Below are 24,002 nucleotides of genomic sequence, written 5' to 3'. Positions count from 1 at the left end.
TTAACTATAGCACATTTTTATCATATACACAAAATTTTATTTTCATAATGATGTAGACCCTGTGATAAGCTGCTGGAGGGCCTACATCAATGGTTTTGAAACTGTGGGCTGTGACACCCTGGGGGTCCTCCAAACTACACTCGTGGGGCTGTAGCACTCCTGGCCAGGTTTATGGTCTTTAAAAGTTATTAAAAAAAAAAAAAAATCAAATTCAGTTTTGAAGATTGCTTTTTTAATTGCCTCACATAGTTTTTAAATAAACATTTTTAAATAAACATAAAATTAAAAATGTTCTGCAATTTTTGCACAAAAGAATTTCTGTGTCAGTATAGTTATAGACGAGTATAGCACTTCTCAGCCGGTGTGGTACACAAGCTGCTGTCAAGTGTTAAGTGGAGAAACACAAAAAAGGGGATGGGGAATAGAAGTGGGCTTTTAAAAGGATCATTAGTTAAACTGTGTCCATACCCAAGACTTTAGCTCAATCTCACAGTGCTCCTACACCGAGTCCTCAGTCCTGTCTCACTCACTCAACCTTGTTTTCCTATTCCAGGTACACTACCCATGCCAATTCACACCCATGGGGTTCTCTCTCACTCACCACTATACTAGGATGGAAACTGTCCAGCAACAACATGCCAAGACTAAATGATTTTTGTGAAAGTGTGCATTGATACATGCGAGTGCGGTCTTACTCACTCTGACACAAACAGTCTTCAAATCATCTTTCAGGTCTGATTTGCCAATGTTACAATATTTTTAGTTTTGGCAAACTTGTCTGCTATGTCAATGTTTCCAGAAGTGTTAGAAATTGGCTATTGCAGAAGAATGTATAATGAGGAAGAAAGACATATGCAATAATTATTAATTATAAAATTCACATATCTAATATTTATTTTTAGTGAATATTAAACAATAGCATAAAATACAAGAACAGGCAGAATTTAAAATCAGAAGAAAAAAAGTTGAGTACTCCAGCCTAAAAGCTATCACGTGCCACTGTACATATGCAACAATAGTCTACTATACTTAAGCTTTTTGCTTGAATAATGTAGACTTGCTATAATCGAACTTCATGGTGTGGGACTGCTGTAGGCATAAACTAAGAATCAAGATCATGCCTAGACCCCAGCTTTAGGTTAATATTAGTGGAGGCGGCCTTACCAGGTAGTACATTATTCTGCAGGACCTTAGCTTAAAAAAGTTTGGGAACCTTTGGTCTACGTAACACCACTGAACTGCCTGTAATTATCATCTAGTGCTAGATCACTAAAGGAGATTTTAAAAATGGCAAAAGTGCAACATAACAGCTTAGGCAAAGGAGCTGCAAATTACTGTATGCTAGAGACAGTGGCACTCTATTACAGGATAAAATAACAGCCTCTTTGACTCAGCAGCTTGATAGCACAGGAACACTGCTACCGGTTTACTTGGTGCAGAGTGGCCAACTGGTTACAGGCTTTGGGAGGATTGAAGGGTGCAATCAAAGTAATAGCACCATTCATACCATCTTCCCACTTCTGTGTTCTTCCATTTACACTTTAACTGGATTGGTCTGTGTATTGGTGACTCCCATACCACTGTCAATGATGCAAAGATAACAGATTCTGAGCCTGGTCTGGTCTGCTCTGCATGCATTCAGACTGGTTGAAAATATGTTGCACCCCAGTATATTTTATCCTGTCCTGAATAAGGGAAAAAATAAAAATATGAACTTTACATTACCTGGTATTATTTGGAGTGAATATTTTAAAAAAAGACGCAACATAACACAAAAATTAAGAAAATGGCAACTTCTTTCTCCATCCTTCCACAAAACTATGCTTAGTTAATTCTGAGTAGATTTTTGGATTATTTTTTAAATCAAATTTTAACTTTCTAATTTTAAGACAGTACCATATTAACATTTACAAGAAAGAGGTGTTAAACTTTTGGATGTTACTCTAATAATTCTTTTATTTTATGTTTCAAAACAACATATAAATCCAGTTTAAACATATTGAATCCAGTTTGCAGTTCAACCACCGTTTGTGTGGAGTTTGCATGTTGCCCTAGATTGTGAGGGAAAAGTTTTCTCCAGGCATTCCAAAAGTGCATATATTAGGTTCAATTAGTATGATTGTAAGTAATAGTATATGTTTGAATACATGTAAACATATATTCAATTTAATAACCTCAAAATACCAATCAAAATTGCAGTGAGTGTAAACAGTAAGAAAAAAAAAATGCACTGAAGACATCTATATAACATTTAAATACTAAGAATTCCATGCATTGTTTGTCCATTTCAGACAGGAGATTTTAAAAGAATGGTAGTCTAGGATGTTTTTCAAAGGACACAAAGTACTCACAAACTATTCCCTTCCTACTTTTAAGTCCTTGATTAAATTCAGATTACTGTATGTTACACAAATATATCATTGTTAAAAATTTGACACCATATACACTGGAAGGCACCAATGTTCTGACCCCCTGCTTTTCACACTCAAGCTCTTAAGAGTTTTATTACACAAGGCACAAAGGTCAGCATCCCCCTGAGAAAAGGGCAAAATACCCCCCCTTTCCCCCCTCACTCTCTAAACCCAAGGTTAAAGGAATTCTTGATAATATAGCATTTTCAAATGTTCCTGTGTTAATTAAATTTATTGATGTATTGGTAAAATAATTAAGGTTTACTTGAGTATGCTCTATTATATATATTTTCACCTATTTTTATAAATCCAAAAGCTAAAACAGAACAAGGTTTCATAGCAGCTATTTACACGTTAAGCCTTCTCAGCTGTAATCTTTTTGGTCTCTCTCTTTTTCATATACAGCTAGTTTTGATAATAGCATTAACATCTCAACTTTAAAAAAAAAGTTTACATCAGGGCTATATTCAGATTATTATAATATATTAAATACAACTGTCTTTGGAGTTCATTAAATCTAAAGAAGGAAAAAACATCAAAACAGAAAACAAAACCAGCCAATCCAACTCATTTCTAAATTCTAAATCCAAGTGAATAGAAGGCCATTACCCTCATCTTTCTGTGGCAGACACATTCAGTTCAAACTTACTCTGATAATGACATGGATTGAGTACCAACAGTACAAAATATATATAAACATAATAAATATTCACAAACATAACACACTGCACCTAGGATGCAAAAAACATCCCAATCCATATGAAAGGTACAGAGTGGCTTAAGGAATATTCCACCCAAAGCAATTTTTTTTGCTTTGCGCTCTACCCCACCATAAATTATGGAGGAAGAGCGAAAGCTTTAGATTCATCAAAAATTTCGATCCCTGGTTTTCGATGGATTGACATTTTAGGGTCCCCGATACCGAACACATCAATATCTTGATAATGGGTGTGTGTGTCCGTCTGTATGCGTGTGTGACTGTGTGACACAGTTTCTTAAGGGCGGCCTAGAGCAAAAACGGCTGGATGGAAAAATACTAAACTCGAAACTTAAACCTATTATGAGATGACGATGTGCTGAGTTTTTCAGCCAAATTGTGCAAGAGAAAGAGGCACTCTAGAGGAAACCTCAAATGAATTTGATAATATCTAGAGCAGGGGTGGGCAGAGTCTTGCTCATTAAGATTTTGAACCCTTATTGTTTATTTTAGTCTTAAACAGCCGTATTCTTGGTTTTTAATTGTTCCTAATTAGCAATAACAAGCAAATGACAAAAGAGACCAGCATTTCTCCATTTAGCTTGTTACCATTTACACCTGTGTGTATTTATCAGGCACTATTTGGTTTAATTAAATACTTGGAAGGAAAGTGAAGAAAAAAAAGTGAAGCACTGAGAATCACTCATCTGTTTTAGACTTCAAATCATTTGGATGATATCCTTAGAAAGGAAAATAAATCTAGGATATGAGAATGACCTGACATGGCAGAGTTAAAGCACTAGCAAGCCATCCATCCGTCCATCCATCCATTGTCTCCCGCTTATCCGAGGTCGGGTCGCGGGGGCAGCAGCTTGAGCAGAGATGCCCAGACTTCCCTCTCCCCGGCCACTTCTTCTAGCTCTTCCGGGAGAATCCCAAGGCGTTCCCAGGCCAGTCGAGAGACATAGTCCCTCCAGCGTGTCCTGGGTCTTCCCCGGGGCCTCCTCCCGGTTGGACGTGCCCGGAACACCTCACCAGGGAGGCGTCCAGGAGGCATCCTGATCAGATGCCCGAGCCACCTCATCTGACTCCTCTCGATGCGGAGGAGCAGTGGCTCCACTCTGAGCCCCTCCCGGATGACTGAGCTTCTCACCCTATCTTTAAGGGAAAGCCCAGACACCCTGCGGAGGAAACTCATTTCAGCCGCTTGTATTCGCGATCTCGTTCTTTCGGTCACTACCCATAGCTCATGACCATAGGTGAGGGTAGGAACATAGATCGACTGGTAAATTGAGAGCTTCGCCTTGCGGCTCAGCTCCTTTTTCACCACGACAGACCGATGCAATGCCCGCATTACTGCGGATGCCGCACCGATCCGCCTGTCGATCTCACGCTCCATTCTTCCCTCACTCGTGAACAAGACCCCGAGATACTTGAACTCCTCCACTTGGGGCAGGATCTCGCTACCAACCCTGAGAGGGCACTCCACCCTTTTCCGGCTGAGGACCATGGTCTCGGATTTGGAGGTGCTGATTCTCATCCCAGCCGCTTCACACTCGGCTGCGAACCGATCCAGAGAGAGCTGAAGATCACGGCCTGATGAAGCAAACAGGACAACATCATCTGCAAAAAGCAGTGACCCAATCCTGAGCCCACCAAACCGGACCCCCTCAACACCCTGGCTGCGCCTAGAAATTCTGTCCATAAAAGTTATGAACAGAATCGGTGACAAAGGGCAGCCCTGGCGGAGTCCAAACTCTCACTGGAAACGGGTTCGACTTACTGCCGGCAATGCGGACCAAGCTCTGGCACCGATCGTACAGGGACTGAACAGCCCTTATCAGGGGGGCCGGTACCCCATACTCCCGGAGTACCCCCCACAGGATTCCCCGAGGGACACGGTCGAATGCCTTTTCTAAGTCCACAAAACACATGTAGACTGGTTGGGCAAACTCCCATGCACCCTCCAGGACCCTGCTAAGGGTATAGAGCTGGTCCACTGTTCCGCGACCAGGACGAAAACCACACAATAATTGACAAGGATTGGTTTTTAATTAAGCAACTGGGTTGGAACAAAAACCTGCAACCACTGCGGCCCTCCAGGACTGAATTTGCCCACCCCTGATCTAGAGAATAATGGCAAACACCGCAATTCTGCAATTACTTATGAAATTCTTCTCGTCAATTACTATCATAATGATCTATTTTACGATCAGATAGATCAGCATCAGAGCGGTAAATAATTACTGAAATGTTATAGAATAGTTCAGGTAACTTGGCTCCTGGGGTGCAAAGGCTACTGATGCTCACTTCTAAATTTTATTTTTGTTTTTTAAATGTTACTTACCTCGCATACTTTGTATTGGTGGGTGAGAAAAAACCTGACATACTGAGATTCTTGAATCTCATAAAAGAGAATCGATAGGTGACCAACACTGGACAGTGGCAAACGTTGTGAATAACACCCATAGAAAAGGGGGGGGGGGGGGAAACACGTTACTTGTGTTGCATAATCCACATCTTTCATACAGTTACTAATAAACTTTATTTTTGCTGAAATGTTTAATAGCTGCTCCCTGAATTATCAGGGGAATGTAAAACAGTTAACGCAAAGACTGACAGGAAGGACTTTTTGTCTTGTAGACCGGCCTCTCCCCACCAATCGCTTTTCAAGATTCCATCCATCCATCCATCCATTTTCCAACCCGCTGAATCCGAACACCGGGTCACGGGGGTCTGCTGGAGCCAATCCCAGCCAACACAGGGCACAAGGCAGGAAACAATCCTGGGCAGGGTGCCAACCCACCGCAGGACACACACAAACACACCCACACACCAAGCACACACTAGGGCCAATTTAGAATCGCCAATCCACCTAACCTGCATGTCTTTGGACAGTGGGAGGAAACCGGAGTGCCCGGAGGAAACCCACGCAGACACGGGGAGAACATGCAAACTCCACGCAGGGAGGACCCGGGAAGCGAACCCGGGTCCCCAGGTCTCCCAACTGCGAGGCAGCAGCGCTACCCACTGCGCCACCGTGCCACCTTGTCAAGATTCTTTTCAAGAACAAATTTTTGTGTGAAGTATTCCTTTAAACGATTATTTGCAAAAAAAAAAAAAAAAGACAACATTTTCTCCTTAATATTTTTAATACTCCAGTGCAAACCTTGGTCCAATTTTGTAGAATCCTTATAAGATATACTTTACCAAATTGTCTAACTACCAATTCACAAAAGCATTGTAGAAATAACCGCCACATTTCTCGATAAAAACATCACAGTTATCAAACCATTATCAACTCTCTGGATCTGAAATACAAATGCATCAATTACAAAAAGGATAAAAAATAATATCCAAGTGCTTAGATGTCCCAATGGGCTCTGTTGGTATAATTGTGAGGAAAAGGAAGCTATAGCAAACCACTCAGACACTGTCCACAAAGAGCCACCCCTCAAAACTCTCTGTGTAAACAAGACAACTTGTAAGAGAAGCCACAAAAAGACCAACAATCACTTTGAACAAGCTATAGACAGGAGTGAAGTACAGCAGTCGACCGTATGAAAAGCTCTGTACAACAATGGCCTGTATGGAGTGAAAGAAGAAAACAGGGTATTATTCAAATTAACCATGTGAAAGCATGTCTGGAGCTTTCCACAAACATGACAATGATAATGTGGAAAAAGATCTTGTAGTCAGATGAGACCAAGATAGAGCTTTTTGTACAAAGTTTAAAGAAATATATGGGGCGCATTTGTAATACTGGCCACACCTCAATGAACACCATATCTACAGTAAAATATACTGGTGGCAGCATTATGTTGCAGGGATGCTTTTAAACAGCAGGGCCTGCTTATCTGGTTAATACGGATGGAAGACTGACTGGTGGAAAGTATAAGCATATATTATAAGAAAACCTGCTTCAGTCTCCTTCAAATAAAACACTTGGGTAAAAGTTCAAATTTCAGTAGGACAGTTGTACTGACTTGGAATGATAAAGTGAGAATTTTTAATGAAGAAGATAAAACACAGTTCAAAAATCAAACCAAGACATATAACCAAAAGTCTAACCAATCTGTCATGAAGAGTTGGAATGCTAACCAAAAATCAAAGACCTACATACCATAAGCAGGACTGTTAACCAGAGAAAGTTTTATTGCAAGAATCACACTATTTTCATCTCGGATACCAGGAAGTGTAAGGAGCTGAACATTATACCCTTGACCTCTAATAACACACCAAATTACCCAAATGTCTTCCATAGCAATGCTATAGCAACTGCTACAGCACAAGTGCAGAAAATGGTGGAATCCAAGGTCAAACAAAATGGCACTGAAGCAAAACAATAAATATTTTCTATGTTTCCAAATCAACATAAAATTAAGAAAGAGATGTTGTTTTTAGACTCCGCCATGTTCAAAACATGCATATACTCTGAAAAGGGGATCACAAAACAGCACAAGAAATTAAATAAAATGCCAAATCATAACAATAGTGAGCATAAACATAAGGCCAAATTAAGTTAGACTTTTCAGTTATTTCAGAAGGTTGCTGTGACCAACAGTGTCAGGAGCATAAGTAAAGTCAAAGGAAGAGCAGCACAGAGCAAGAATGAATATCAGTAGTAAGCAGGGAGGTTGTTCACAAAGTGGTCAAGAGGTGACTGCAGTAAAATTAAGGTCATAAAGTTTCACAGAATTGTTTTCCTTTTAGATATTTAAGTTGGATGCCATGCAATCAGGCCAATGATGAATGTCAAGAAAGTCAAAAACTGATTTTTTTTTTTTTTTTTTTTTTTTTAAGTCAGAACTAACCTTTGTACTTTGAGGGAAGCCCTAAACAGAGCCTTAAATGACAAATGGAATTACATCAGTTGAAAATTACTTCAGAGAACATGTGGGAGAGACCCCAAAGAGCAAGTGGTCAATATGGAAAGAAAGAGAAGATGTTAGACAAAGTAAGAGCTGAAAAGGTAAAAAGTGCTGGAGTATATACAAAGGAGTTTTCAAAATGGGAAATATTCTTAAGGGATGGAGAGAGAATCAAAATAGCACGTCATTGTTAGAAATGTGACCTATGACAAACACAATGTATCCAGGCTATAGCATACAATAGTCTATTAGTTATTCTTTGAAATTTGCAGCATTCTTTTTTACATTTACTAAGCAAAAATCACAAAGATTATGTGAAGGGTAGCTGGGGGGCTCTAACATTAGGACATTTTGGATGCACATCTGGGGTCCATGACAGCAAGGCGGCCCTTTCAGCTCAGTGATACAACTGAATACTCATAAGTTGAAATAACCAAGGAGGACCCTTGAATGACGGAGCTGAACATTGAAATCAAGAGTGTGAAATGACACGCTGCTTTAAAAGACCCGGTGTCTGCGCCATGCATTGTTAAAAATACAATCAATTCTCCGTTAAGTCACCCAGGGGCCTGTTGGGGTCTTAATCTGGCCTTCAGGGTAGCAGCAGTTACCTTCAGGGTAGCAGGCCAGTGCAAAACCTGGAAGGAATAAGCTTACCTGGTGGGAGAACAAGATACAAACCTGGGAAAATACTTTAAAAATGAAGAAAAACCCCCAGACCACTAATGAGCACTAGCACTGGCCTGCTACAGTTGATAAAATATCTGTAGAGGCTGCCGAGAGCTGTAGTTCCTGCAGAAGTTTCTGTGGGAACCACACTAACTCAGAAGTGTTTCCTGGTGGGTTGAGGTGGTGCCAGAAGTACACCTAGGATTAGCCTCTTAGGGACGTCCAACTCATCAGTTGGACAAACTTGGATTCAAACGTGATGTAGACACAAGAATTTGTCAAACAGGAGGAAACAGAACAACCCAGAATATACTGTAAAGAAGGATCAGGAAGGTGAGAAGGGAGCCTATTTGTGTGGTTTTTGGTAGTGGAGTAAGTGCTTTAGATATCTCAAACAGTAGACAGGATGTAGACCTGCATAGCTAGGCCTACAGGGGCATTTTAGTTGTTCTGGGAATCCTAAAACAAGAATGTTGAATGTGTAGATCATAATTTAGCATTAGTCAAATTAGGACTGGTAATTGTGAAAAGTCCATTTTTTCTATAAGGAAACTCAAATCAGTCAAAGAACAGAAATCCAAAAACACAAACATAAACCATCTAAAGAATCTAACATTCAAATAAATAAGTAAAAATTTTAAATAAAAAAATAACCATCTCCGTATATAGTACAAATGATATAAATAAACACATAGCTCAGAATTCTCTTTTATTTTGCCAAAACATCCTGTAGGCATACAGGCTACTCTGTCAGCACAACACAGGATGTTATTGCTGCAGCAGATGCTGTTTTCCACAGTTTAAATAAAAAACGCTCTTACCCATTTGTCTTCATGACCGTCACACAGCCCTGTCAAATTGCGGTACACGGAAATACTTGACTATACTTGTACTACACTCATATTGGACGTTTTTAATATTTAAAGAGGCAAAGATAATTCAATTAGCTGTTATGCAAGCTAACTCTTCTTTATATGTTTCTATCACCATTTACATTTAAAATCTTAGATTATGCCATCCATTTAACAGTCTCTGCAAATGTTGCAGTTTTTATCAATTTGACAATCACTTGCTATGAAGTGATCAGATGAGGGGTAGCTAAACAAACAAGACTGATGAACTGAAAGGTCTCTTCTCATTTGTCAAATTTCTTATGTTCTTTATGAACTAGTCTGAGATTTCAATATGCAAATAACTTAGATGCTAATAGTTAAAATTGTTTAATCTACTTTTACTTCATCATTTGGCAACTGCAGAAGCCAAATGAAAGGTAAGAACACACCTGAGCAGTGACTCACAAAGTGTTCAACAGGACCTATGTGGATGCAAGTTTTACTTCATTCCAATTCTAGAATTTTAACTAAACCTTCTGTCTAAATAAACCATCATTTTTCCATTTTTATTCAATAATACGTTTTTAAGAGTTTCAGTAAATCTTAACAAAGGAAATGCACTGATGTGTAAGAAAACAAAAAATACATATTAAAAATTGTTACATTTTATTAAATTGATACCATAAAGGTAGACACTAGATAATAACAGTTTGCTTAATTAACAATCTAGTTAAAATTGAAACCGGTTAAAAGGAAAACCTGCAACCACAATATCGAAGTTTGCCAAGGTATAGTATAGTAGGACAGGCCAGCACATCAGTCGATACAGAATGCATATAAAGACCAACACATCTTACACATCACACTTTGCTAACTTAGCCAAAAGTAGACATTAGTATATATGATTACAACACAAAGACAGTGAGGTATAGTGGCTAACAAACTTGAAAATTCTCCCCACTGTTAGCATACAATGCAGTGCCAAGTGTTTCAAATCTAAGTAATCTTGCTGGCCATATACAGAGATTTAAATGTTTTACTGTCATGACCAGTGCTTTATAACAACAGAGAATGTTGCATTGCAAAAAAGTGACAATTGCTTTAGGTTAAATTTATAAGGAAGTGATCAAAAATCTACTATTTTACCTAATTCACAAAAAAAGGTTTCAAGATTACAAAGATTAGCTGACATACATCTAATAATAATTGCTACTTTCATAAAAACAAATAAGTGCCCACATCGAAATAACCTTACCTCTAACATGATGTCACTGTTGTCTTTTGGCAGAGGGTATGGATCAAGTGGAGTACTACATGGTTCATCCACTGGATAGGCCAGACTCATTGTGCAGCCCATCAGGACCCTGCCTCTCAAATTAACCTGTTAAACATCTTTGTATTTACTACTGTAAAACTCAATCATCCCTGCTGCCTAGAAAGTAACATCCCAAGTGAATCCGGCTTTATGACATTGAGTCTGTCCAGGCAAAGTTCTTCTCAAAACGCACATCTTTCCATTACTTTCCTTGTTGAGCGCTAATGGGGTGTGCCAGGATTACAACTGTGAGCTTTGCAGTATTCTGTCTTCTTGCCTAATCGGGGGGAAGGGAATGCAAAATGGATCTGTCTGTTCATTTTCCTGTAGAGGAAATCAGGCTTTTCCTCTGCTTGTGGGAGGGTTCTTGGATCACTGAATGTTCTGGATACTGTAAACGCGGGTGAAAGAATAGAAGGAAATTATAAATTCCAAAACAAGATGCTGACTTGTTGCACAATTCAAAAATTACTACAAGAGCAAAATCAGGGGTGCAAAATCATTCCAAGCAAGAAATATAACAATACAGCTTTTAAATTATGAACAAAAGAGAAATGCAAACTAATAAGTTTGGTAAAAACTATACTTATTTAACATCATGCAAGTACTTTATTCATAGGATTAGATAAAGGGAATTAATATCGTCAGTTAGCCTTTGCACTAAGTTTATTTTGAGCCCATTGACAATAACAGTGTTCTGTGGCACTAGTATCTGTCATTTTACTTCACATAACTATTGCATGAGAACATATTTAGAAAATATCTTTCTAGTACGTCATACTAGAAACAGTCTCTGATTTCTATTCAATAATTGGTATGGTAATAATTGCGTTTTAAATAACTGAATTATGAAAAGTAAAAACAGAAAACCTAGCAGCAAAATAAAAATGTATGCTAATATACTTTATGGATTCCGGTTATAAACAAACTTAGATTCACCATGTGATCCAACTTACTTACTGATTTGTAATACATTGCCATCTCATTGGTTCAACTAGTACAACAGTAAAACAGGATAAGTGAAAAAGTCAGATTCAGATTAATGATAAACTGAAGTCATACTGTATGATATAAAAAAAACACATCTTAAATAATTTTGAGCAAAGACATATTAAAAGGAACACAGATAAAAGGATCGTTTCACAGATTTTCAGTTTTTTTAAATACTAAAAATGCACATCACCTTATTTCCAGAATGCTCATCTACTTGAATTACAGCTATAATACGTTAAATTCAAAACTTTAGCATAAACGCTTTACCTTAAGTGAGGCAGAGAGCCACAAAAAACATCTCAATTCTGTAAGAATGTAAAGCACAAAATCACCCAGCTTGCTTTTTTGGAATTTTGGTTACAGTGTTAAGTGTTGCTCATTTAAACTTTATTTGTCCTTTTTTTGTCACTCTTAGACAAACCTTTAAAAAGCGTTTTTTAATACACCAGCTTCAAAGCAAATTCGGGTTTTAAACCTACAATTTCTTGAACTGGCTTCTTCTATCTTTTTGTAAAACTTCATTATAATTTGCATTAAAAATGAGACAACTTCTCCTCATACTGTTCTCAGATATGCTCTCCTTATTTTGGTTTATTACACAATGTACAGTATCTATACTACACCCTTCATATTTTATGCACTGATATTAAGGTTTTATTACTTTGTCCAACTGATAATATCCCTAATGCTATGAATCGCAGCTATGTAACAGCAGATACAGAATCAGACAGCTTTCATGTCATCTGGTCAAGTTGTGCTTGCTGACCCTGTGAAGCAGTTTAACTTAATAGATACTGTCTGAAACTGAATATTCATTTCCAGGAAATGTCATTTTTGAAAACCTATTTATAGAATGAAAAAATAAACAAACAGGGACCTTACTCAAGCATGCTAGGGTGATGAGTGCAGAAACCACCAGAAAAGAACAAAGTTTCAGAAGGACTTGGGGTATGAGGAAGAGAGTGATAATTTAATATGAATGAGAACTTACAATTTGTAAAAAATGCCACATGTCTAAGATAATTAGCATGGCACAGATTTTTAATGGATTATAATATGTGAAATTCCACTTTTTAGATGTTTACTATGTGAAACCTGGGGTGGCACAGTGGTAGTAATGCTGCCTCGTAGTAAGGAGACCAAGGTTCATGTCTCAGGTCACCCCTGCATGGAGTTTGCATGTTCTCCCTGTGCCTGCATGGGTTTCCACCCCACAGTCCAATGACATACATGTTAGGTGGATTGTCAATGCTAAATTAGCCCTAGTGCGTGGTTGGTGGGTGGGTGGGTGTGTTCGTACTGTAATGGACTGACACATTGTCCAGGGTTTGTTCCTGCCTTGTGTCCTATGCTAACTGTAACAGGCTAAAGCCCACCCGCAACCCTGTTCAGGGTCATTAGAAAATGACTGACTGAATATATGAAATTGTTAATTTCTTCCAAAACTAAATAAATCTCAGACCATCCATAAATTCAGTGTCTTAGTTTAATTGATTATTTACCTTCTGAAATGCAAACCATGGATACACTACATGAAAGCAACTTCTTTCCAAAAATTTGTAACAGTATTTTTTAGCTCAATGCATTAATTTTAATACCTCTTAAATTAAGAAAACAAAAGATACTGCAATCCTGCTATAAAAATAGAAAAGCTTCATATATACAGGTATACCATAAGCTAAAAGAACAACTCTGCAGGGGAAAGTTTTGGAATTAGTACACATTTCCTTTGGGCCCCCTTATGATGAGTTCCAGGCCTCCTTTCTGCTGCCAAATAATAGCAGCTCAAATATCAGGAAATGGTCCACATCTGTTGAATGTTTTGATTCAGATGTGGCAGTTCTTTATTAACACTTGCACTTCTGGGTAAGAATGTCTACATTCCTTAATGCTGACCACTTGGATGCTAAAAGGACAAGACCAAGTAACTGGCTGATGTTGAAAGAGAGCTGTCAACTGCAAACCTATACAATATACAAAAAAATATACTTTCAGGTGCAGGTGTTTAAAGGTGTTTCGCAGTTCGCCGTAATCTAAATTTGACTTCAAGTGCCCACATGAGTCACGGCTATTATTTGCTAAAGATCAAAAATAAAATAGCATTCAAAGAGCACACAAATTTTTTTTTTATTTTTTTTAAGAATTTATAACAGAATCCATATGTCAACCCAATTTTATTAAACAAGCAAATGAACTGCTTCTTTAATTTATGGCTGTTAAACATAATATCATTTAATAAATTAAATTATCGTTGCCAAATATACAACTTTTAAAATTGTCACAATATTGCTTTGTTTAATCGTGTTTGTCTGCTGCAGGCCACTGTACTATGCACTGTGCTGTCAATGAATATTTCTGCAGAATTGTAAGGTATAATAATAACAAATGTTGTTAGTAAACTTGAATCTCAGTACTCTATCAGAACTGTCCAAAATTAAACTCTCCAAATGCTTAATTATTGGATTATCTATCCTCTCTTCATGTACACCTTAAATATATAATTTCATTACAGTATCATAACTATCATCAATTGCACATATAGAATTTATTGTATTTATTGTAAATGCTAATGGTTTTTTTCTCTCTAACTGCTTCTTTCACTACTACATTGTTCAATACATGTAACAGGTGGGCTGGCTATACAAAGCATACATAAAACTTAACAAAACCAAGAGAGCAGTTCTAGCAAACTCACAAGATTAAACCATAAAGGGAATCTTGCATAAGCGAAATAAAATGTTAATTGACCCAAATGTTTACACAGTGTAATAATCTTAAGATAAAATTGCTTTCTAGCAGAAGATCAAGCTATGCTGCAGAGACCATTTCTGACTAAGTATTTATGTGTTGGTAGAACAAGTGTATAACTCTACTTCTGAACAAGAGGAGAAAGGCAGATCCTCTCATGGCATTCTGGATTAACTCTGGCGGTTGCTACGCATTTTGAAGTAGAAAGCTTCACAACAATGAATATTTGCTTCATACCCCAATACAGTATATGTGCTCAAATTGATATTAGTTGAATGCATGGATATTTCACAATTAACATCTCTAAGGTAATATTCTCATATTAACTTTGTCTAGGGGTTCCAGAATCTATCTCAGCAGCATCAAAAACAATGCAAGAACCAGTCCTGGGGGGTATTTTTCGTACGTCACTTAAATCATCCGAGATCAGGTAACTCATCTTGGATAAGTTAATGCCGGTGACACTCATCCGGGATAGGTCGGTTTTTCAAACGCAGCCGTGTATTAGATTAGTCTAGCTGGATCTAATCATACGAGATGAATGCGCACACCCGTGCTGAGTGAAAAGCCCATATATATTGAGTCTAGAAAACATAATCAGCAAGTCTTTGATAGGCTGTAACAAAATGACGAAAGTACGGGCGCATTTTTTTTTCACACACACGGCGCAAGACCTTTTATTCGAAGGACATGAAGAATTTCAAGATTTAATATATACAAGGGGTAACACTGCAAAAGCAGCCCAGACCAGAAAAGACGGCTGGCAAAAAGTGGCCGACAAATTAAACGCTAAGTAGTGTGCATTGTACTTACTGAATGCAGTGTTTCATTTCCTATGTTAATTATTATTTAATATGTCATAATTCCAGATCAAACGTGAGCACAAGGAGAACATGGGAACAGGTTAAAGTGAAGTACAAGAATATACTTCACATTGGTAAATATTGTATAACTATTTAAAGAATTGTTGACATAAATAATCATATATAATATAAAAAAAATAATTTTAAAGCTAATATGAAGGCAGACAAGCAAAAAACAGGTGGAGTTCCACACGGTCCAGACCTAATCCCTGCAGAAGAGTTGGCTCTCCAGCAAAATGCCCATTGCCCTGTTTCTGAGGGCATTCCAGGGGGAAGCTTCTCCTCAGAACCAGTGGCAGGATGCAGTGGTCACTTCATTTCAGGTAAAGGATGGTCACTGCATATATTTGTCCTCTATGTGTGCCATAGGTATGTTCCATATAGCCCTCTTTTTTGTTGGGTCAGTTGCAGAGAATGTCATATCCCTTGAACCGGTGTCTGACCAACGAGATATTGACGAAGGTCAAATATTTGATGAAAACACTGTGTCTGATTATTAGGAGGAGAGGTACATTTTCCAAATAATGTTTGATCAAACTCCACTCTGATCAGCCCCATGTGCCCCAATCACATTTGGAAATCCTGGTAATGAGAATGTTAGGCTGATTGAGATTCTTCATGGAACTGTGGGTGTTTTAGCCTGTGTATTACCTACCTGCAATGACATGAAACACCTCTTTTATTGTCTGCACACACAGGTATCCAGGAAACACTATGAAAACCCGAAGGAAATATTTCAGAGCCAAACAGACTTTACGAATTGCCTGGCAAACCGCACTTTTAGTTAGATTTTCCACATCGCCTACAGTATATAAAAAAAGTGCTGCTTGTAAAAAACCTCAAAGCAATGCATACTATCTGTGTGGTTGTGAGAGCCCGACTTTAAATATAAGGTGCTAATAAATCTTTGAGGTACAATATTCCCCCTCGGCTAAAGCGGTATCTTTCGAAAAGAATTTCTTCCAGGAGCAATAAAGGATCTTGCCGATCTCGCAAAACCTTCTCTATATGAAATTCTCTTCGTATAATTTGCGCACCAATATCTATTGGTTGCTCATTCATGAACGGCGAAGCCATGACTGGATGACTTCCACGCACCGTCACTGATTACATGTGTAAACTAATCCTTGTTTACGTAGAACAAACCTGCTCCGAGCAGGTTTGAGGATTAGGATGTGTTGCTATGACAACACTTCCAGCAAGAGTTTCGAAAAAACCGACAGATCCAGGATCATGCCAAATCGTCAACAATTACATCCGGCTAAACGACTACTCCACGTACGAAAAATACCCCCCTGGTCAAGACATCTATCCATCCCATGTACACAATGGGACCAATGTAGGACCAGCAATCAACCTAACATGCATTCTGTGAGGATATGGCAAGAAAAACTGCAGTAATCAGAGTGCAACTTCCACACAAATAATTACAAATGCGTAAGATTTGCAACCAGAAGGCTGGATCTATGAAGCAGCAGCACTAACTAACACTAACAACCCTTTCTAAGATGACCTTAACAATCCATGTCTTCTAAAGCAGGCATGTCAAACTCACTACCATTGGTGGGCCACTTCAACTGCCATACGTGCATCAGCGGGCCGCACTGTAACAAATACTATTATACAAAGTTACTGTAGCTTTCTTTCCAATACTGAAAACATTAAAAAATGTAACACTTAAAGTTTAAAGAAAAGCAATTTATTTCCATACAGTCTCCATACAACAGTGTAGAATTAGAGTCTTAGCCTCTTAGCTAGGTCCTTATTATATTCATTATATTATATTCATTGCTTATATAGGAGCCTTACAGTGTGAGATATATTTCTTTTGTCCCGACACTTGGCATCTCTTGTTAGTAACCAGTTCGTCAATATCAGGCTTGAAATCTTGTGCAGCTGCAACTTTTATGAGGGATGAAAGGTGCTCGACGGTAAGTCTTGAGCGATGTGGGGTTTTGGTAGCTTTCATTAACGAACACAATTGCTCACAAAGGTAAGTGCTTCAGAACATACAGTACTCTCGATGCCAACTTTCGGATCTGCACATACTAGGGTGGCAGGTAAGCATACAATCCTGGCACACCAACTTCGTTTTATTTTGCCTTCAGAATAGAATCTGATTGCACTTCAATCAATTCCATTTGGATATTCTCAGGCGCATTCTCAACATTGTAAGAGAACAGCGCAATGCCCTGTTTGTGTGAACTGAAATCATGAAAATGCTCACTGAATTCATTGCTCAGTAATTTAAGTTGGAAAACAAATCCTCCAAAAATCAAATTTTACTTTACTAAGTTTACTTCAAAGTTTATATTGTAAAATAAGCCGATATGCAAAAAGCCACCTGACCTACAATAATTTTACAAACTCAAAATCACAAAAATATGTTAACAACTCACCAACTTCTCTCGTCCATTTCAGATCTTCAGCTGTAGTCTGCACTAACTGTTAGTTACAATACTTGCACAAAATTACATAAAACTAGAGCAAAAAAACATGAAAATATGCAAACTATTACTACTCGTGATGGTCAGTTCTGCCCAGTGGCCAGTCTCAGCAGCCCAGTCAGTAGTGTAGCCTTAGCAGGGGTGGCTCTAGGCTCGTGGCGGCCCTGGGCAGAGAAAGAATCGGTGGCCCCTTCGCCTGGCAATGTCAATATGGTATCTTATGCACGGCGGATGGCCACATCCATTGCGGACACTGCATAGCCGCCTCGTGCTCATGACACGCCACTATATGCGCGTGTCCGTAACTTGAAAACCAAGTGGCGGCCCATGATATTCTCATTACGGCAGAACGTTATAATACTACATGTCGCTCGAGTTGGAGCAGTAAGCTATATTAGTAAATACAGCATACTAATTAACAAGAAACACAATGTTTTTCGGCCACATTGCCATCAGCTGTGTCATTATTTTCTCTGTTTTATATTCAATATATATTGGCGTGGCGGCCCCTGGGATTTGGCGGCACTGTGCAGGTGCAGAGTTTGCACATGCCTAAGGCCGCCCCTGCTGCCCACTGCTGCAGCCTAGCACTTCAGTTGTGACGCTGCGGCTCATTAACTTTGGTCAAGGCTCGTGGCTATACTAACAGATGACGTTTCCGGTACCATAATGCCATAGGAAAACACGCTTTTGTCAGAAGGCAGAAGAAAGAAAAGTCAATAAGTAACACCGAAGATGCAGAATGATTCAATCACAAACGATAGTAATCAGTTTGTACAAGTTCAGTGCTAACTAGGATCTGTCATGCAGGCCGCATGCGGCCCGGGGCCGCGTGTTTGACATGCCTGTTCTAAAGTATTTCACTAACTCTCATCCTTCTGCTCAAAGCCAGAGAAATGCTTCTTTTTATTTTGCTACCATGCATCATAATTATTTGAGAATTTATAATTTGTAGCAAAATAAAACATTATTTTATTCACCAATTCAGTTGTAAAGACAATGTAAATCCTGGACATAGTTAAATTGAGATTTCTGTGGTCCTACCAAATTTGTAATGTCTGAGTATGCAGGTTATAATGAATAGACTTCTGTATTTAAACCATCTTTACCACTGAGATGGCGGTGGCATCTCTATCAAAATCACTCAAAGCCTACTTAACAAATAATATTACAGTATGTGCAGGAATATTTACAATACAACTACCTGGCATTTATTTCATAATTTTTTGCATACATCATCTTTTATGATTAACAGAAATGTACAGCATATAACTAACCCATATAACTGGGTTACTTGACTAACTAAAGCATCCACATAAAATGCCTTCTATAAAGATCAGGTAATGGTTACGTTTTGCAGTTGTTGCAAAAATATTACCACCATTAATATTAAGTAGGAAATTAAAACATTGATTTTCCAGTAAAAACGAACAAAACTAAGTAAAAAATATACACACCACAAACGATGTTAATTTAACTGGTAAAAAAAAAAAAAAAAATACCATGATAGATAATTAACCAATCAAAGAAAATGACATCACAGCAATACAGATTGATGTCTACCTACTGCTATTCAAGGGATGCAATGACAAAACCCCTTCATATGTGAAAACTTGTTTAAAAAATTATAAACCCTAAACCCTACTTCTATTAGTCACTTCACAAGGGAGAAAAGACTACCTTTTGATGGTACTCTAAGGTTAAAGTCCTCCTAATGCAGAATCAGCAAAAGACAGTGTAGAATGAGGGAACTGAAGATGCAGCTCTTAAAACTGGCAACTGAGTTGGCTGTCCTATCTGAACATGCCTTGTTAAAGTGTGGAAGGACAATGTGGTTATTTTTTTTTGTATTCTATTGTGTTCATATGTGTTGGCTTCCTGTGTGTGTTCAAAGAACCATTAATCTCTGGTACCACAAATCCCTGCTATACAATATCAAATACTTCTTCATGAATATTCTAATCTGTTAAACCCAGTTCATCATTATGAGAAGCCAGAATCCAATATAATACAAAAGGAAGATAAGGGGGTACTTAGGCCTAGAAGGGATGCAAATTAATCACTTTATGTATGCATTCAGACAATGAGGGACAAAGTCATACCTAATCAATTTCACTGCAGCTAGGTTATATATCTAAGAAAATCTCACATTGACTTGCACAAACGCCACAAAACAGAAATTCTGCTTTCAAATATAAGAATAATATAATGCAAGTTGATAACATTTTTTTCTTTGTCTGTAACATTTTCTGTGCGGGTAATGCTACACATCTATTTGATTTCAACAGACCAGATTATGCTGTTCTGGCCACAGAAGTTCACAGCACAAGTCTGAGGGGATGCTTGACAGCTGAAAGACCTGGATGACTGTTACATTATGATTTGGAATGAATCAACTGAAGTTGTCTATTAGTTTGCCCTATGATGTTCTTAAGCAAGTGACATGACTTTAACTGTTTTATAACTCCTAAAGATGGAGCAAAGACTGTACCCCTGGGTCAGTGCCTTCTGCCTTACAGCGTATCGCTCTCACAGGTATTAATTTTTGCTTTTGCAACCATACAGGCAGTGGAAGTATGTCAATTATGTTTGTTGTGACAAGTTAACTAAAGCAATCCCCCCACAGCATTATACTTATTTTGACATAATGTAACCTATTAGTCTTCCCCATCATCTAGGATTGCACATACATGTAATCCTTATAGGTAATTATATTTCACTAGCTACAGCATCTATCAAAGACTGGTAATAGAATAAAAAAATACTTCTCTCTAGACCTACGTGTACCTTCAGCATCTTCCTCTGTATTTAAGTGTGTGAGCATCTATTCACTGGCGCTCCCTTTCTCAAGGGTGTTCCCGTAAAGCCTGCTTCTCAGACTATTATTTTCAAGGCACCTTTCTTGCCTCCACTTGGGTTTTATATTTGCCATCTTTAATGGCAACCCTACTGGCCTTGAATGCATTTGCTACTTTCCGTGCACCTCACACTTGCAGTTCTTCTTTCGTTGCGTCACCAAAGCCAAACTGACCAATTAGATCAAAAGAGGGACTGGAAACACAAACCTTAGTATTTAATTATATAGTAGATTATAATGAAATTTAAACCGAGCAACTTTAAAAAATGAGCTCAATAAGAAAATGGAAATGTACAATATTTTGACATGAAATTGCGCAATACTTGTTGCAAATAAAACAAAGACAAAAGCAAGTTGCATGCACTTGCCTGAACAAGATGGCAACATTCGTCCAACATGCATACATGTATATTCAACCAACTTCCAATCTTTCCATTGTACTTCAAAAATTCAAAACATTTTTAAATAATAGCATGGGTACAAGTTCATCTTATTATCCTTCATTGTATCATTCATTCATCATTCAATTCTAAATGGTACATTGTCTATACTAATAGGTACACCATTCTTTAACAGCTTAACAGTACAGTAGTTTTATTCATCTTTGAAATTTTTGGGATATGGAGCAGTGGTAGAGTTTGTGATTTTGCAATGTAGGAAACTTCCAGGCAGGTGGTTCCCTTCTGAATCTTTTGGGGTACATAAACATGTAGCTTTTAATCTACCCTGGAAAATGCAGAAGGGTGCAGTTTGTCTGCAGGGTTTCTAGCATTACAAAAGCATAAACTCTAAATTTCTCCAAATGCTGAAGTCCATATCATTAAGAGTTGCATTATAGAAGGAAAATATGATGGTCGGTCATATCTGGTAGTGGTACCAGATGTCACATAAAGATACAGAGTGAAGAGGCAGATGTGGAGATAGTCAGCAAAAGTTCATACTGATTGCTAAGCTTCGGAAAGGAAAAAAAATCAAAAATAGTTATACTATGAACAATCTAATCACCAGGTTTCTCTAGACAAAAGTACAGAGTCTTCTACCATAAATACTAATAGCAAAGAGGCACCAACTACACTAACAAGGCACAAAATTCCCTAATAGTTCAACCTCCACACAGTACTTTTATTTATCCTTGGAATTTCTATAATGTACATTATCAATTAACCACTTTATTAAAGAGAAATGGTGGATGAGTGTATTTATTTGATGTTATTTCTTCAAAAGTGTTAGTTGTGAAGGCACTTAATTATAAAAGCTTTGACATCAGAAATGTACATTTCAGTTTTTGGAATATTTTGTCAGTCTGCTCAAATTTAAAATATAACACAAAGGAGAAATACTAGAACATTAAAGAACAATCATAATTCCATTTCCTTAAACATCACACTGCCTACAATTTTATAGTTTATTTAAAAATTTCATTTGAGACTAAGCCCCACATTACCCATTGGAATATATTAAAACCTGTACACCTGAGTATTGTATAGATACTGGCCTGCATAAAAATACAGGGATATAAGCAAATATAGGGCCCCTAAATTCTGGAATGATATATTCACCGATATTGAAAAGGCCCCATTGGTCTTGGGACTTAAATTAAGGCTAAAAATTCCTTATTTAAGTGCAGAATATGTTTTTGAATTGCTGCTAGGATTGATCTTATTACTTTTCAAACCTTTTCTAGTAATTATATTTACTACAAATCTTTGATTCTCTTTCACTTCCCTGTATCCCACAATTACCCTTTCTGTTGTACCTTGGACTTCATTAATCACCATTGAATGATGAATCCATTGTAAAACCTTGGTATTTTTCTGTAATAATGCTGTTTATTGACACAATGCATTGCAGAATACTCTCATCAAGGAAGGAGAAAAAATGGCCTAAGGCAGTTACTGTTACAGGGTCGCGGGGGCCAGGTCTGTTAGCCACTCAACACCAAGACATTCTGGTGCTTTCAATATTTTCAACACCACTCCAATATTGGGCATCTCTACTACCTATTTTCATCTTTTTCAGCCTATTTGAAGCTTCTGGTTTCTAAAAGTTACAGCACGTTCATTATGTTTTCCCACAAATAATGCCATTATTATCAATCATGAAGTTACCTTCAGAATTTTTTTTCAAACAATTCATTAACTACATCCTGTGTTTTATAATCTGCTTTGTAATCCTAAACACTTTCCTCTTCCCTGCCTCATTCTGCAGCTCACTTGCAAGCTCCCATCTCTTGATTTCTTTTGCATTCACTGCTTTTCTACCATTTTGCTTGGTTTCTTCACAGATTATTTAGTTGTCTTTGTTTTGTACAACTTCTTACAAAATCTCATCACTATTCGACCACCTTGCCTCCTTGTGCCCCCTTTACCCAAACGTGAAGTTCTTCCATGGTTTTCAACAAGACACTCATCATTTCTACCTTCTCATTCTCATCTCTGAAACCTCACTTGCTCTTGCTATCAATGTCGTAGCAAGTTTGCTTCTTGCATTCTCCTCCTCTTTCAGCTTCCAGACCTTAGGACTCATTCCAAATCTGCTGTTACATTTCTTCATACTTCTGACTGAAAGATCTCCTACAACCAAGCAAGGTTATAACACTTATAATACTTTTCTCCAGGAATCACCTTCACATTTTTCACCAACAAATGAATGGTCTGTCATACTCCTTACAACACCACATTCACATCTCCCCTACTTCTTTTACTCCCTCTTTGTCTGCCCATTTAATAACCCAATTACACCTACTCCTGCAGTAACATCACTGCCTCCCTGCCAAAAAAAATATGCCTTCACAATTCCCACTAAGCATTCTCACGTCCTTACCTTTCAACCTCTTTTGAATTGTGTGGAAATTGGTTCTTGGAAATTGGAAAAGAAGTGTGTTCATTCCAGCCAATAAAGGAAAGGGTTATTCAGTGAAGTGTGAGCATACTGAATGGTAAGACTTATGAAACAGGCAATGATGGTCTCTGAAAAAATCATAGAAAAAAGAATTTGAGATCAGATGAAAGTTAGACAAAATCAGTTTGTGTTATACCTGAGAGGATAGAGGCAATGTTTCTTGTCAGGCAAATATAAGAAAAGCTTCAGGGAAAGAAACTGTATTATTACTTTATAGAAAAGGAGAAGGTGTTTGACAGAGTGCCATGAGAGCCGGTAAGGTGGCCATTGAGAAAGTTATATGCGGACAAATGGTTAGTGTCTGAGGTCAAAGTATGAGGTAAATTTTGATGTGAAGGTGGTGTTGCACCAGGAATCTGTTGAAGGAGCCAATGAAGTCTGTAACTATTTTGGGAGT

The 24,002-nt window shown here is 37.9% G+C and overlaps 1 protein-coding gene across 3 annotated transcripts in view; it reads right to left on the bottom strand.

Moving 5' to 3' along the window:
* The window catches only part of LOC114653573 (tensin-3-like), a 358,125-nt gene that overhangs the window by 306,746 nt on the left and 27,377 nt on the right, over window positions 1–24,002 (bottom strand). The window contains exon 1 of one of the 3 annotated variants that reach the window (XM_028803964.2): window positions 10,737–11,056. The exons of the other annotated variants lie outside the window; for them this stretch is intronic. Coding sequence (XP_028659797.2) covers window positions 10,737–10,838 — 102 coding nt within the window. The 5' untranslated portion in view covers window positions 10,839–11,056. Of the gene's footprint in view, window positions 1–10,736; window positions 11,057–24,002 lie in introns of those variants that run through there. 3 annotated transcript variants of the gene reach the window in all.

Source organism: Erpetoichthys calabaricus, chromosome 6, assembly GCF_900747795.2.
Source record: "Erpetoichthys calabaricus chromosome 6, fErpCal1.3, whole genome shotgun sequence".
NCBI lineage: Eukaryota > Metazoa > Chordata > Cladistia > Polypteriformes > Polypteridae > Erpetoichthys > Erpetoichthys calabaricus.
Note: the sequence above shows the minus strand (reverse complement) of the source record. Positions and strands in the feature narration are given on the sequence as shown.